Genomic DNA, 14,359 nt, shown 5'->3' with positions numbered 1-14,359 from the left:
TCAAGAAGGACCGCCCATTCCCGAAGCCCATACCCGGAAGCGACGGAGAGGATGCGTCTCGTAAACGGGTAAGTACTGCACATATTTTAAAATAAATTGCCGATTCCCCTAGTAATAACGAGCAGGAAGCGAAGGGGGAAAAGTGCCCTCTAAGGGTGAACCCCCGCTTTAACATTGGCTGCGCCATGTTTTTGGTGGTTTATCTTTACGCCTGAAAACGCCTTACGTAAACGGCGTATCTTTACTGCGACGGGCAAGCGTACGTTCGTGAATAGGCGTATCTTGCTGATTTACATATTCTAGGCGTAAATCAGCGTACACGCCCCTAGCGGCCAGCGTAAATAGGCAGTTAAGATACGACGGCATAGGAGACTTACGCCGGCGTATCTTAGCAACATTTAAGCGTATCTCAGTTTGAGCATACGCTTAAAGTTGCGACCGCGCGGATTTGGACTTACAACGGCGTATCTACTGATACACCCGTCGTAAGTCTATATGAATCTGGCCCAATATGTTTGTTATTTGATAAAAAACAAAAAACAAGACTTTACAATCTGTGCTGTCACGCAGCTTTTACTGTCTAGCAGTTATTACATGTTATGTTATGTTATTATGTTATTTGGTATGATCCTTACCCCCCTGCTGTTCTGGCTAGTTTGGTTGCTCCCACCCACCATTTCCTGCTCTAAACCCATTTTGTCTTAGTTGCTTGAAAAGTCTGCAGAGTGTGGGAGCTGTGTATCTTCATTGGAAATTTACCTATGGAAAAGCCTCTATGTTCATATCTTTGTTATCTTGAAGCATAAAGAAGCATTGGAAAACACCTCTGGAGTCTTTATTCATTGAGTAAGCTGTCTGTTAAAGTCACCATTCAACCTGCTGCATACATCCTTACAGACTGGGTCTACAAGAAGCTTGTCACAGGTACAACCGGTGCTGATACAGAACAGTAAATTTCCAAAAGAATCCATCACACAGCTATCTCTGCAGCTTCAGAAACGTGAGTAACCACATGTGTGTGTGTGAAGAACAAACATCCTAACACAGGATACCATCTGCAGGCTGTGCACTGAGAGTTAGGCCTGTGTGCCACTGCTGCAGCCACCGGAAGCATTACTCTGTGTATGAAGCCAGCCTTCTACTCAATGCTCCATAACTGCTCAAAGACTGTATCATAGCTTCATCAAGTCCCTAGGATTTATCACTGTCAAGCTGTTTTTGGTTGTGAATCCAATACCTGAATCTACTGAAATAACTGTGTATTCCTGCCTGTATAAAGTGATAGTGAGCTGAGCCATCCAGTCTGAAACAGTTGCAGCACTAGATGTCACAAATATCCAGCTCCTCAGTTCAATCTGCCTAATATCAGAAGTCACTACAGAGCTCAGCTCTGGCAGATTTGTAACAAGACACCAAAACTACAGTACTTGTCATTATGTCTGACAGAGATCCCACAGAATCACCTGCATTTAACCAAGATAAAGCAGACTCCTTACTTTATTCTGCTCGTCCCGCTAGAGGCCCTCATCCATCCTTGAAGGCAAAAGAGGTTTATGAAGCAAGTAAGGAAGAAACATCTAGTAACCTGACTGCATTATGGCATAAGACTTTAAGTTGTATAAAAAACGCTAATGAAACTAGCAACAATCCTGAGCAATTGAACACTGCTCTCTCAAGGGTTAAGAAGGCATTTGAGAATTATAAAAGACTTTCTGAAAAGTTCTATTCCCTATTGTCACATTCCAGCATGGAGGAAGCCGCAGTGGAATTAAAGGACTTTACTTCTACTGACCAGCAGAGGCATAGCACATATCTTGAAGCAAAGGCACAGATAGAAGGTAGATTAGCACAGCTACATGAAACTACATCCTGTAAATCTGCTTCTTCCAGACACTCAGGAAAATCTTCTAGATCTGCCCGCTCCTATCATAAATCCTCTTCTAAGTCACTGCGGTCCTGCTCTGTAAGGTCAACACTGAGCGACCAAATAGTCAAAGCTCGCCAGAAGGTCGCAGCAGCCCAGGTTCAAGCCGCCTGCTCTGAAAGAGAAGCAGCCATCAAAGCAGAAGCTAAACGCATTCAAGCAGAAACAGAGGCTCAGCTAGAGGCTCAGCTAGAAATCCTTCAGAAGAGTAAAGAAAAGGAAGTAGCATTGGCGGAATTATCCGTCTTGGAACAAGCCCTATTGGAAGAAGAAGGAGCAGCTTGTCCCAGCTTGGCTGCTTGTCAAGACCCCATTGAAAGGACCCTACAGTTCGTCTTAAGCCAGAACCACGACATCACAGTCCCACCTACAGTTGGAGATTTTTCTCATAATCATCCAGCATGTGGACCAGAAGGCAACGTGTCACAAAATCAAGCTGGTCAACTAGACACACCTGCTAACAGAGACACTCCGCAACTACCGCATGTCACAAAATCAAGTGAGTCAACCTACGCGGCTCACGTGCCACCGCAACCCTATGCGAATAGAGATTACAAGGGTACAGCAAAAGACTACAGGATGAACTCTATGACCCCTGTGATACAGTTCTCTTCAACTTCAAATGCTCAGAGACCTTCAGACGTCAGACCCTTACCTAGATTGAACCCATCTGCAACACCTTTCGCTCCACCAACCAGCCAACTTCAGATACCAACCATGGCTCAAGTCGGCGCACCATCAGTATGCCCGGTGGCTATAAAAACTGAAAGCATCAACGCTACGGAGCTCAGCAAGAGTATGGCTTTACAAGAATTGATCACAACTGGACTGTATAAATTTGATGACCGCCCAGAGAACTACAGGAGTTGGAGATCTACATTTAAGGCGGTAATCAAGAGCTTGCCCGTTGAACCTCAAGCAGAACTCGATTTACTAATAAAGTATTCGGGGCGACAATCTTCAGAACAAGTAAAGAGACTTAAATCTGTTTACATCTATAACTTTAACGCAGGCCTTGATGCTGCCTGGGAACGTCTAGATCAAGACTATGGGAGTCCCGAAGTCATTGAATCTGCCTTATTCCAGAGACTAAACGACTTTCCTAAGATCTCTGTTAAGGACAATCATAAGCTTAGAGAGTTAGGCGACCTCCTTCATGAACTTGAAATTGCTAAGCTAGATCCTAGTTTACCAGGTCTTAGCTATTTAGACACTGCTCAGGGCGTGAATCCTATTGTAGCAAGGTTGCCTAGTTATCTTCAGGGAAAGTGGACTAGTGTAGGATCAAAATATAAGTATGAACATCATGTTTCCTTCCCTCCCTTTTCTTATTTTGCAGAGTTCGTGCGGAAGGTTGCAAAATCCAAGAATGACCCAAGCTTCTTCTATCCAGATACAACCACCACTCCTTTAACCACCTCAAGGGGTATTGCCACCAACAGTAAGTTCAAGGATTTAAAGTATCCTATTGCCGTGAGAGAGACAGAGGTAGCATCCAACGTCTTGGCTACAGGCATTAAGGCAAGCAATCTCAATCAACAGTGTCCTATCCATAATGCGCCACATTCTCTCTCCAAATGCCGTGCATTTAAGGATAAGCCTATTGAAGAACGCAAGTCATTTCTCAAAGAGCATAATATCTGTTTCAAGTGTTGTGCATCCTCCGATCATTTAGCAAGAGACTGTAAGATCACCATCAGATGTTCTCTGTGCAACAGTGCCAAACATGTGGACGGTCTTCATTCAGACCTGTTCAAAAGGAAACCTTCACCCGGCAGCAACCCCAAGCCTACATCAGATGATGGCGGGGAGAGAACTGAGCAACACGCCAACCCCGTAACCACAAGGTGTACAGAGGTATGTGGAGAAGGGCTTCATAGCAAGTCTTGTAGCAAGATATGTCTTGTAAGGGTTTTTCCTGAAGGATGCCCACAAAATTCCATAAAAATGTATGCCATACTCGACGATCAGAGCAATCGCTCATTGGCCAGTCCAGAATTCTTTGACCTATTCAACATTCATGGAGAGGCCTGGTCCTATACCTTGCAGACATGTGCAGGAAAGATCAATACTTCTGGAAGAAGAGCCCATGGCTTCATAGTGGCATCAGAATATGAGGACATAGAGTTTCCTCTTCCGACTCTAATCGAATGTGATCAGCTACCGAACAACAGAGAAGAAATTCCCATACCAGAGGCTGCACGTCATTACCCCCATTTAAGCCACATTGCTGACTACATTCCACCACTTAACAAGGATGTTAAGATCTTGATTCTACTAGGGAGAGACGTTCCTAGAGTCCATAAAATAAGAGAGTTATGTAACGGTCCAGACGATGCTCCTCAGGCCCAGAAACTTGATCTTGGATGGGTGATAATAGGAGAAGTCTGTTTAGACCAATCTCACAAGCTCTTGGATGTAGCTTCTTACAAAACCAATGTTGCCTATCGGTCGATGAAATGTCCATTGCATTAATATGTAAAAGAAAACAGAGTATAGTGGTATCTCACGATACCAGGCGGGGAGTGTGCTGTCACGCAGCTTTTACTGTCTAGCAGTTATTACATGTTATGTTATGTTATTATGTTATTTGGTATGATCCTTACCCCCCTGCTGTTCTGGCTAGTTTGGTTGCTCCCACCCACCATTTCCTGCTCTAAACCCATTTTGTCTTAGTTGCTTGAAAAGTCTGCAGAGTGTGGGAGCTGTGTATCTTCATTGGAAATTTACCTATGGAAAAGCCTCTATGTTCATATCTTTGTTATCTTGAAGCATAAAGAAGCATTGGAAAACACCTCTGGAGTCTTTATTCATTGAGTAAGCTGTCTGTTAAAGTCACCATTCAACCTGCTGCATACATCCTTACAGACTGGGTCTACAAGAAGCTTGTCACAGGTACAACCGGTGCTGATACAGAACACAATCACTTTAATGCATTAAGATAAAAATCCTCCTCTATGCAGCAGACCCCCCTAATACTTACCTGAGCCCCCTCTCTATCCAGTGATGTCCATGAGTCCCTCGGCCATCCGAGACTCTCCCTCCTGATTGGCTGAGACACAGCAGCGGCTCCATTGGCTCCAGCTGCTGTCAATCAAAATCAGTTAGCAAATCAGGAGCGAGAAGGGGCCGGGCTGTGGCCCTGTGTCTGAATGGACACAGGGAGGTGTGACTTGGCTCGGGTGCCCTCCCATAGCAAGCTGCTTGTTTTGGGGGTACTCAACAGTAAGGAGGTGCCAGGAGCAAAGAAGAGGGACCCCAGAAGAGAAGGATCCAGGCCGCCCTGTGCAAATCCACTGCAAGGTCCATAAAGACATGGATGAGCGAGTTTAGGGTGGAGGAACTTGGCTGGCCTGCACAGTGTCCTGACTTCAACCCGATAAAACACCTTTAGGGTGAATTAGAGTGTAGACTGCGAGCCATGCCTTCTCGCCCAACCTCACAAATGTGCTTCTGGAAGAATGGTGAAACATTCCCATAGACACACTCCTAAACCTTGTGGACAGCCTTCCCAGAAGAGTTGAAGCTGTTATAGCTGCAAAGGGGGGGCCAACTCAATATTGAACCCTACGGACTAAGACTGGGGTGCCATTAAAGTTCATGTGCGTGTAAAGGCAGGTGTCCCAATACTTTTGACAATATAGTGCATGTCAGTAAACTATCCAGGACAGTGATGTATTGGGTAGGTGTAGCAGGCTATGTTCTGGAAATGGTTTGGTGGGTTGCTCCATCCTCCAGCTCTGATCTAAAACGTGAATCACACATGGTACTAATGTAAAACAGAGCTCTGCGCATTCCTGGGCTTTAAACAAAGAGGGATACACAAACAATATGTCTATTTTTATGTGCTTGTGCTTTATCAGATTGTCCAAATAAACTAAATATACATGGAATGCAAACGGAAAGGGCATGATCAAGTAAAGATGCTTTTATATCAGAGCTTTATAACCATTATGCTTTTTAATTAATCTTATTTTATTTATTTTTTTTAAACGTTTTGGGGCAGATCCTCGTGGAGCGGCGCATTTATGCGCCGGGCGTAGCGTATCTAAGATACACTACGCCGCCGTAACTTACCGTAAGTTTCGGCGGCGTAGTGTATCTTTGCCGACGTAATGACGCCTAATTCAAATGGATGTAATGGGGGCGTGTTTTATGTAAATACGTTGTGACCCGACGTAAACAACGTTTTTTTTTAACTGCACATGCGCCGTCCGTGGGGGTATCCCAGTGCGCATGCTCAAAATTAAACCGGAACCAGCCAATGCTTACGACGGTGACGTCATTCTACGCAAATTCCTATTCGCAAAAGACTTACGCAAACGACGCAAAAAATTCAAAATTGTACGCGGGAACGACGGCCATACTTAACATTGAGTACGCCTCATAATAGCAGCTTTAACTATACGCCGGAAAAAGCCGAACGCAAACGACGTAAAAAAATGCGCCAGGTGGACGTACGTTCGTGGATCGCCGTAAATATCTAATTTGCATACTCAACGCGGATTTCGACAGAAACGCCACCTAGCGGCCGCCGAAAAATTGCATCTAAGATCCGACGGCGTACTAAGACGTACGCCTGTCGGATCGATCCCAGATGCCGTCGTATCTTGTTTTGTGGATAAAAAACAAAGATAGGACGCGGGAAAAAGGAAAATTTATTATCATACTTACCGTAATTTTCCTTTCCTGATGGACTCCATGGCAGCCTACGTGTGGGTTAATCCCGCCTCCTCTCCATTGATAGGACCTCATACCCATAAAGGTTTACTCACCGCCCAGTACTGGTGTTCCGTAACTATCCCGACTCCATAATTTCAGGGTGGGAACTCCGTCTGCCATGGAGTCCATCAGGAAAGGAAAATTACGGTAAGTATGATAATAAATTTTCCTTTTTCCTGACTGACTCCATGGCAGCCTACGTGTGGGAAATAACTAGCCAGACCACACGGGTGGGTATGCTGAACAAAAATAAATTTTAATTTGTCCCGTCAACTGACAAAACTGATAAACCAAAATTCACAGAGGAAAGAGATGCAGGCTCAACACAGTAATGGGACATAAAGGTATGTATAGAAGACCAAGAGGCCGCTCTGCAGATGACATCTGGAGCCACGTGACGAGCTGCCGCCCAGGAAGCTGCCATCCCTCTGGTAGAGTGAGCTGTCACCGCTTGTGGAGGAGCCAAGCCCTTCGCCCTGTAAGCCTGCTGAATTGTCTGAACGATCCAGGCCGCGATTGTTCTGGCAGAAGCCTTTTTCCCCTTGTTACTGCCTGAGTGCAGGATAAACAAATGATCTGAACGTCTAAAGGGGGACGTCATCTGGATGTATTCAGAAAGGATCTTGCCCATGTCTAGAGGGTGAGTCTCATTGGAATCCGAAGACCTGAAGGTAGGAAGGACAACTTCTTGATTCTCATGAAAGACAGAAGAAACTTTCGGATTTGAACCCAGCATGGGTATCAAAACCACTCGATCCGGGAAGAAGGTCAGGAATGGCTCTTTGTGACCAAGAGACCCGATCTCCGACACTCTTTTGGCCGAGGTGATAGCGACCAAGAATGCCACTTTAGCTGAAAAGTCCTTTATAGAGGACGGGGAAGGCCCCGACGTACTGAGCCCACTCAGAAAATCCAGGACTAGTGGGAGATCCCACTTGGGAAATCTTGGCTTCCTTTGAGGTCTCAACCTTGATGCCCCTCGAAAGAATTGTTTGACTAGTGGGTGTACTGCCCACGAAATTCCAGAGAAGGCTGACGGAGCCGAGATTTGAACTCTCAATGAACTTACGGATAGGGGAAGATCTAACCCTGTTTGGAGAAAACTCAATACATCTTGGATTTCTGGATTCCTGAAGGACCTGCCTGAGACCGTAGAGAATTCTACAAATTTAGCCCAAATTCTTCCATAGACTTTATTCGTGCTTGCCCTTCTCGAGCTCATCAGCGTGGAGATCACTCCAGAGGCGCAACCAAGGGATTCCAGCCTCTCCCTCTCAAGAACCAGACCGTCAGTTTCATCAGAGCCGGACAGGGGTGTAGGAGTGAACCCTGAGAGAGAAGGTCCGGTCTGACTGGTAGAGGTACTGGGTCCCGATAGCTCAGTTGGACCAGGAGAGGGAACCATGGTCTGTTCGGCCAGTAGGGGGGCACTAGTGTCATCTCGACCTCTTCTGCTTGAAGTCTCTGTAGAAATCTCAGAATTACTGGGTTCGGGGGAAAAGCATATGCTCTCTGAAAACTCCACCGATCCGTCAAGGCATCCGTCCCGATCGCCTGACTGCAATGACCTCTCGAGTAGAACTTCTCCATCTTGGTATTGTGCTGTGAAGCAAAAAGATCTACTTGGGGACTGACTCCCAGAGACAAGATCCATTGGAATGTTTGGATGTGGAGAGACCACTCGTTGATGTCCACCTGAGTACGAGAAAGAAAGTCTGCCTGGGAGTTCTGTATTCCGGGAATAAAGACTGCTGTCAGGTTGACCAGGTTTTCCTGTGCCCACTTCATGATGGGTTCGACTTCCCGTAGAAGAGATGAACTCCGTGTCCCTCCTTGCCTCTTGACATAGGACACTGCTGTGGTATTGTCCATCCTCAACAGTACCGACTCTCCCTTCAGGAGTTGGGAGAAGGACTGGAGGGCACACCAGGCTGCTCGAAGCTCTAGGATGTTCGAGCCCGGATTGCGGAGGCGAGCATCCCATCTGCCCTGTGCCATGTTTGTACCACACAGGGCCCCCCAGCCGTAGCCACTGGCATCGGTCGTCACTGTGACCCAGGAGACCGGGGCAATGGAATGACAATTCCGTAGATTTTTTGGCTGGAGCCACCAAAAGAGGCTGTTCCTCATGGAAGTTGAGATGCGAATCTGCTGATTCTTGTTGCCTGACTTCCACTGCTTGAGGAAGCCGGACTGGAAGGGACGTAGTCTCCATAATGCCCATTTCACCATGGGGGTTGTGGAAACCATTGTTCCGATGATTTTTAGGCACTGGAATGCCTTCAGGTGGTGGGTGTCTAACGCTCGAGAAATCCTCTCTTGAACCACAGGGATCTTTTCCACCGGAAGAGAGATGGTTTTCTTCACTGTGTCGAACTGGGCTCCCAGATATACTAGGCATTGAGTTGGTTCCAAATGGCTTTTCGTTAGGTTCAGGAGCCAACCGAATTCGGACAGGATCGAGATTACCTGATCTCTTTGCGCTAAGAGCTGTGTCTTGTCCTGGGCTAGGACAAGGAGGTCGTCTAGATAATGATAAAGTCTTATCTTTTTCAGTCTGATAAAGGCCACCACTGCCAATAGGGTTTTGGTGAAGACTCGTGGTGAGGTTGTCAGCCCAAAGGGTAGGCACACGAATTGAAGGTGTTCTTGCCCAACGTGGAACCTGAGATATTTCTGTAGCTCGATTGCCACCGGAACGTGGAAATAAGCGTCCTTCAGATCTATCGAGATCATCCAATCGCCTGGCTGTATGGCTTGCTGGATTGTCGACAGAGTTTCCATCTTGAACCTTCTGTGTTTTATAAATTTGTTTAGATAGGTCAAATCTATGACTGGACGCCAAGCACCGCTTTTCTTCTGCACCAAGAAGAGGGGGGAGTATACTCCATGAAACTGTTCGTCCTTTGGGACGCATACTACTGCTCCTTGGGATTTGAGTAGATCCACATAAGTTAGAAGAACCTCTCTCTGTTCCGCTGACCTTGGGAGAAGGGTGAAATAAACCTTGGAAGAGGAATGCTGGAGAACGACCATGTGTGGCCTGATGTTATTGTCTTGATGACCCAAAAGTCCGTGATCGAGGCCGCCCAAACGTGCCGAAAGAGGAGCAGACGAGCTCCCACCCGATCCGCCTGGGCGGGCGTTGTTTCAAAAGGACTTAGGCTGATCGCGTCCACTCGACGCTTGGTTAGAAAACGCTGGTTTGCGAAAAGATGCACGGCCTCTACCCCAGTTTCTTCTGAAGTTTCCGCCAGGTCTGTAGGCGCGAGCCTCTCTAGTGCGGTCCGGACTATACCTTCTGAATTGCGGTTTCTTCTTACCGGACTGACGCCTGTCCTGGGGGAAAAAACCCGATTTACCACCTGTAGCTTTAGCAATGGCGTCATCCAGCTTGTTGCCAAACAAGGATGATCCCTCAAAGGGAATCTTACACCAATTTTGTTTGGACGATGGGTCAGCGACCCAGGGGCGCAACCACAAGGCCCTTTTGGCTGTAACAGAGGACAGCATAATTCTTGCCAATAGGCGAATTAAATCAACGGATGCCTCCCCCAGAAAGGCAACTGCTAGTTTAAGTTCTGAAGTAGCAGAACTTCTGGCCAGCTCTTCAGAGACACCCTTAAGGAAGGAGTCCACATTTTCCGTCCAGGCCTCCATTGCTTTGGATAAAGCTGCCAAGGCCAAAGCAGGTTTGCAGGCTGTACCAGCCAGACCGTAGATTCTTTTGAGGTCTTGATCCATCCTCCTATCAAGACCGTCCTTGAAGGACACTGAATCAGCCAGTGGCAGTGTAACATGTTTGGCCAGTCGTGTCACTGCTGCGTCTACCACAGGAATATTCTCCAGGTGTTTAACGTCATCTGCTTTGAAGGGATACAATCTGGAGGCCTTGTTGGCCATAGAGGACCTCTTGTCCACTCTACTCCATTCTTCTTCAAAGATGCCCTTTAATTCGGTTAACAACGGAAAACTTGGGCGTTCCTTCCCCAGGCGTTTGAAGTATTTCTTTTGTTTAGCTGGAGAAGTAGATTGCTCTTCCCACAAGAGAGCCTCTTTGATTGCTTTGATAAGTGGTGTCACTTGGGAGAAGTCGAATTCTAGACTCTCCTCATCGCTTTCCAGTTCACCCTCCTGGGAATCTGGAGAAGCAGCGCGAGGCTGGGAAGGACCGGGATCCTCAAGGACCTCAATGGCCGGAGAACCAGACCTGACGGTACCGGTTTGACTTTGCGTGTGGGAGACATTCTCTCTCAAAGATTTTTGAACCACACGTTCCACAAGAGACTCGATACGACGATCTTCAGTCTCCTTTTCCCCAACCGCCAGGGCGTAGCATTGGTCACATAATGATTTGCCCTCCGGGACATAAGCATCACATCCCCAGCAAGCTCTGCGATCAGAGCGACTTTCGTGGCGGTGGGAGCGGTGTCTGGAGGAGGAATGGGAACTTCTCCTCTGATGGGAAGATGTAGACGGAGATCTTCGTTTACTCTTTGATTTAGATTTTGAAGAGGAACGTTGATGCGGCCTGGCAAGGTCTGCGGACTGGATAGCGGCATAAGGATCAGGACCGGAAGGGCTAAGGAAAAAATGAGACATATGTATAGGGGGAATAAGTCAGACAGAAAACATATAAAGTGTGACTTCCACCCCTATGCCCCCCCTCACCCGCACATACCTTGTGCGTGAGGGCTGGCCACCTGTAGACGGTGACTGGTCCGTGGTTTCTTGGACCTGCATAGTACTTGAGATATATATATCCAAACAACTGAAGAGATCCTAAGATGCCAGATAAAAAATAACAATATAAGAGTACTGCCCCTTTAAGAAGAAAAAATTTTTTTTTTTAAACCATATAGAAAAAATTTAAAATTTTTAAAATGCTACGCAAGAAAATAAAATCCATTTAAAAAATTAATTTATGCAGCATTTAAAAATACCAACCAAGCATTTAAGCAAGAGAAATGACAGAGAGGATCTATGCCTATAGCATAGGCAGATCCCTCACTAACCTGATAGAGTGTCACAGGATCAGCTGCTCGCCTGACAGGAAGAACCCCAATGTACACAGGCGAGCAGCTGATTTTTAAATCCCCCGCCGGTGACGTCAGACGCTGCCCACGTACGCGCCTGCGCAGTGGTGAATGGCTCAACGGCGCCTGCGCGGCCGCCGCGAGTCCCGTCCGACTGCGCATGCGCGAACCAAGCCTCGCTCTGGGATTGGGTACTGCGCATGCGCGAAGGGCTCTGGTGCTCACACCAGGAAGAGAACAAACGGCGCTGGAACGCAGGAGCGCTCCAGCCGCCATACAGGCAGAAAAAACAACACATGGGAAACACACAACACATAGGTGACTGCCATGGAATAGAAATAAGACCTTGCCAGCCAGGAAGTCCGGATCTTCAGCACACGCAGCCACGACCGCACAGCGGAGGGGAAGTTGCTGCAAAGCTCTCCACCCGCCCATGGCTGGGATCCGAGCTGCACCGCTTAAAGTGTGCTATCCATTTCAAGTATGTCCTTATTTGCACAAATCTGTATTTCCTAGGGTCCATGGAGGAGGACAAAAAAGGAACACCAGTACTGGGCGGTGAGTAAACCTTTATGGGTATGAGGTCCTATCAATGGAGAGGAGGCGGGATTAACCCACACGTAGGCTGCCATGGAGTCAGTCAGGAAATTTAAAATTACGCCGGCGTATCTATAGATACGCCGGCGTAATCCTTTTGTGAATCTGCCCCTTTGAATCTGATAGTTATATCTGTTTGTGTTCAATGTATTCATAGCTCCCAACTGTCCCTGATTTGGAGGGACTGTCCCTAATTTGGAGCAATGTCCCTCTGTCCCTCATTCCCCACCATTTGTCCCTCATTTTGGTCTGATCCATATAGTTGTATATAAAATGTACTTTTTATTTATCAAAAAGTGTTTCCCAGTGCTGAACCTTTCATCCGATTTCTAAATTGTTGCATTTGTAAATTCAAAAATCCAATATAAAGGAACAGTAGTGGTAAAAAAAGCACTTGTGGGTTGAACCAATCTTGTTTTTTTTGTACAATTCTCATTTAAGGGGGGGCGTGGCAAGGGGTGTGTCCTATGGCTGCATGCTTTTGCTGATAGGTGTCCCTCATTCCCATCTCAGAAAGTTGGGAGGTATGAGTATTGAATATCTTTGTGATTTCTAATACAGGCTGCATCCATAGCAAAGGAGTCACAGAGCAATGATAGAGGATAACAGAAGCTGTTTGCTTTCAGGTGTTCTCTCTTTAATTACGGTACTTGCTGCCCGCCCACAGAAGATTTACTGCAGACGGGCCGCACAGGTAGGCCAGACAACCTACCTACACATCTCCCGGGTTCAGGGTGCACGCGCCCGACCCGCGCTGTGATTGGACAAAGCATGAGTATGGCAGCAGATTTCAGCTGATCAGCTGTGTCCAATCACACACACAGAATTCTGTGTGCTAAGAAACGGCAATCTAGCTGTTTTTTCTCCCTGAAAAGCAGGGAGAAAAACAGCCAAAGCAGAAAGTAAAAGCAGCACACATTACACACAGATTTCCTGCCACCTTATTAGAGTGACACTATGGGGTTTATTTACTAAAGCTAGAAGGGTGAAAATTAGTTACACTTCTGCAGAGAAACCAATCAGCTTCTGAGCTCAACTTGCACAATTAAGCGTTGGCAATCAAACCTGGAAGCTGATTGGTACACACAACTACCAGTTGAAATAGCACAGTGCTGAATGGCAAAAAAATGCTCTGGTCATAAAGGGGGTAAAACCTTCTGGAGGTTAAGTGGTTAAATGAAACTTTATGCACACAGCAGAGGTGGTGGATTTCCTGCTCTACAAATGTGTGAAACAATCATCGCCACTAGACAAGTGCACTGCCAAAAAAATGCGTTTTTTTTTTGTTTATGATATTTCGTTTTTCTTTTTTTTTTCGGAAATTAAAAAAAAAAAAATTTTGTTTTTATTTCATTCATTTTTTTTCCCGTAAATTCGGGAAAATCGAAAAATTATTTTTTCCAGTTTTTTTGCTTTTTTCGTAAATTCGGGAAGCTTGAAAATTCGGAATTCGGAAATTCGCAAATTCGAAAATTCGGAATTTTCGGATTTCCGAAAAAAAACCTTAAAGAAAGAAATTTCAGAAACAAAAACGAATGAAACGAAAAAAAAAAAAATTCGGAGTAGTTGAATATTCGAAATTTGAAAATTCGAAAATTAAAATACTAAATTTTGAAAATCAAAAATGTAACACCTGTCAGTACTTATCAGTACCTCATCATCAGTGCTGCCCATCAGTGCCACCTGTCAGTGCCATCAGTACCGTCTATCAGTGCCAATCAGTGCCGCCTGTCAGTGCCCATCACAGCCACCTGTCAGTGCCCATCACAGCCGCCTGTCACTGCCCATCACAGCCGCCTGTCACTGGCCATCAGTGCCACCTATCAGTGGGCATCAGTGCCACCTATCAGTGGGCATCAGTGCCACCTATCAGTGCCACCTATCAGTGCCCATCCCATCAGTGCTGCATATCAGTGCCGCTTATCAGTGCCCATCAATTCTACAGATCAGTGCCTCCTCATCAGTGCCACCTCATCAGTGAAGGGGAAAACAAAATGTTATGACAGAAACTAAAAAAAAAACGTATTTTTTTCAAAAATGTTGGTCTTTTTTAGTTTGTTTAGCTAAAAATAAAAACCAC

At 46.1% G+C, this 14,359-nt stretch overlaps 1 protein-coding gene across 1 annotated transcript; it reads left to right on the top strand.

The window, feature by feature from the left end:
- Window positions 1–975: 975 nt before the first annotated feature.
- Window positions 976–4,414, top strand: LOC120946765. The gene is made up of 2 exons (XM_040361451.1): window positions 976–2,062; window positions 2,108–4,414. The coding sequence occupies exons 1-2, from the start codon at window positions 1,436–1,438 to the stop codon at window positions 4,397–4,399; spliced, it is 2,919 nt and encodes a 972-aa protein (XP_040217385.1). The 5' UTR covers window positions 976–1,435; the 3' UTR covers window positions 4,400–4,414.
- Window positions 4,415–14,359: the final 9,945 nt, after the last annotated feature.

This window comes from Rana temporaria, chromosome 8 (assembly GCF_905171775.1).
Source record: "Rana temporaria chromosome 8, aRanTem1.1, whole genome shotgun sequence".
Taxonomy (NCBI): Eukaryota; Metazoa; Chordata; class Amphibia; order Anura; family Ranidae; genus Rana; species Rana temporaria.
Note: the sequence above shows the minus strand (reverse complement) of the source record. Positions and strands in the feature narration are given on the sequence as shown.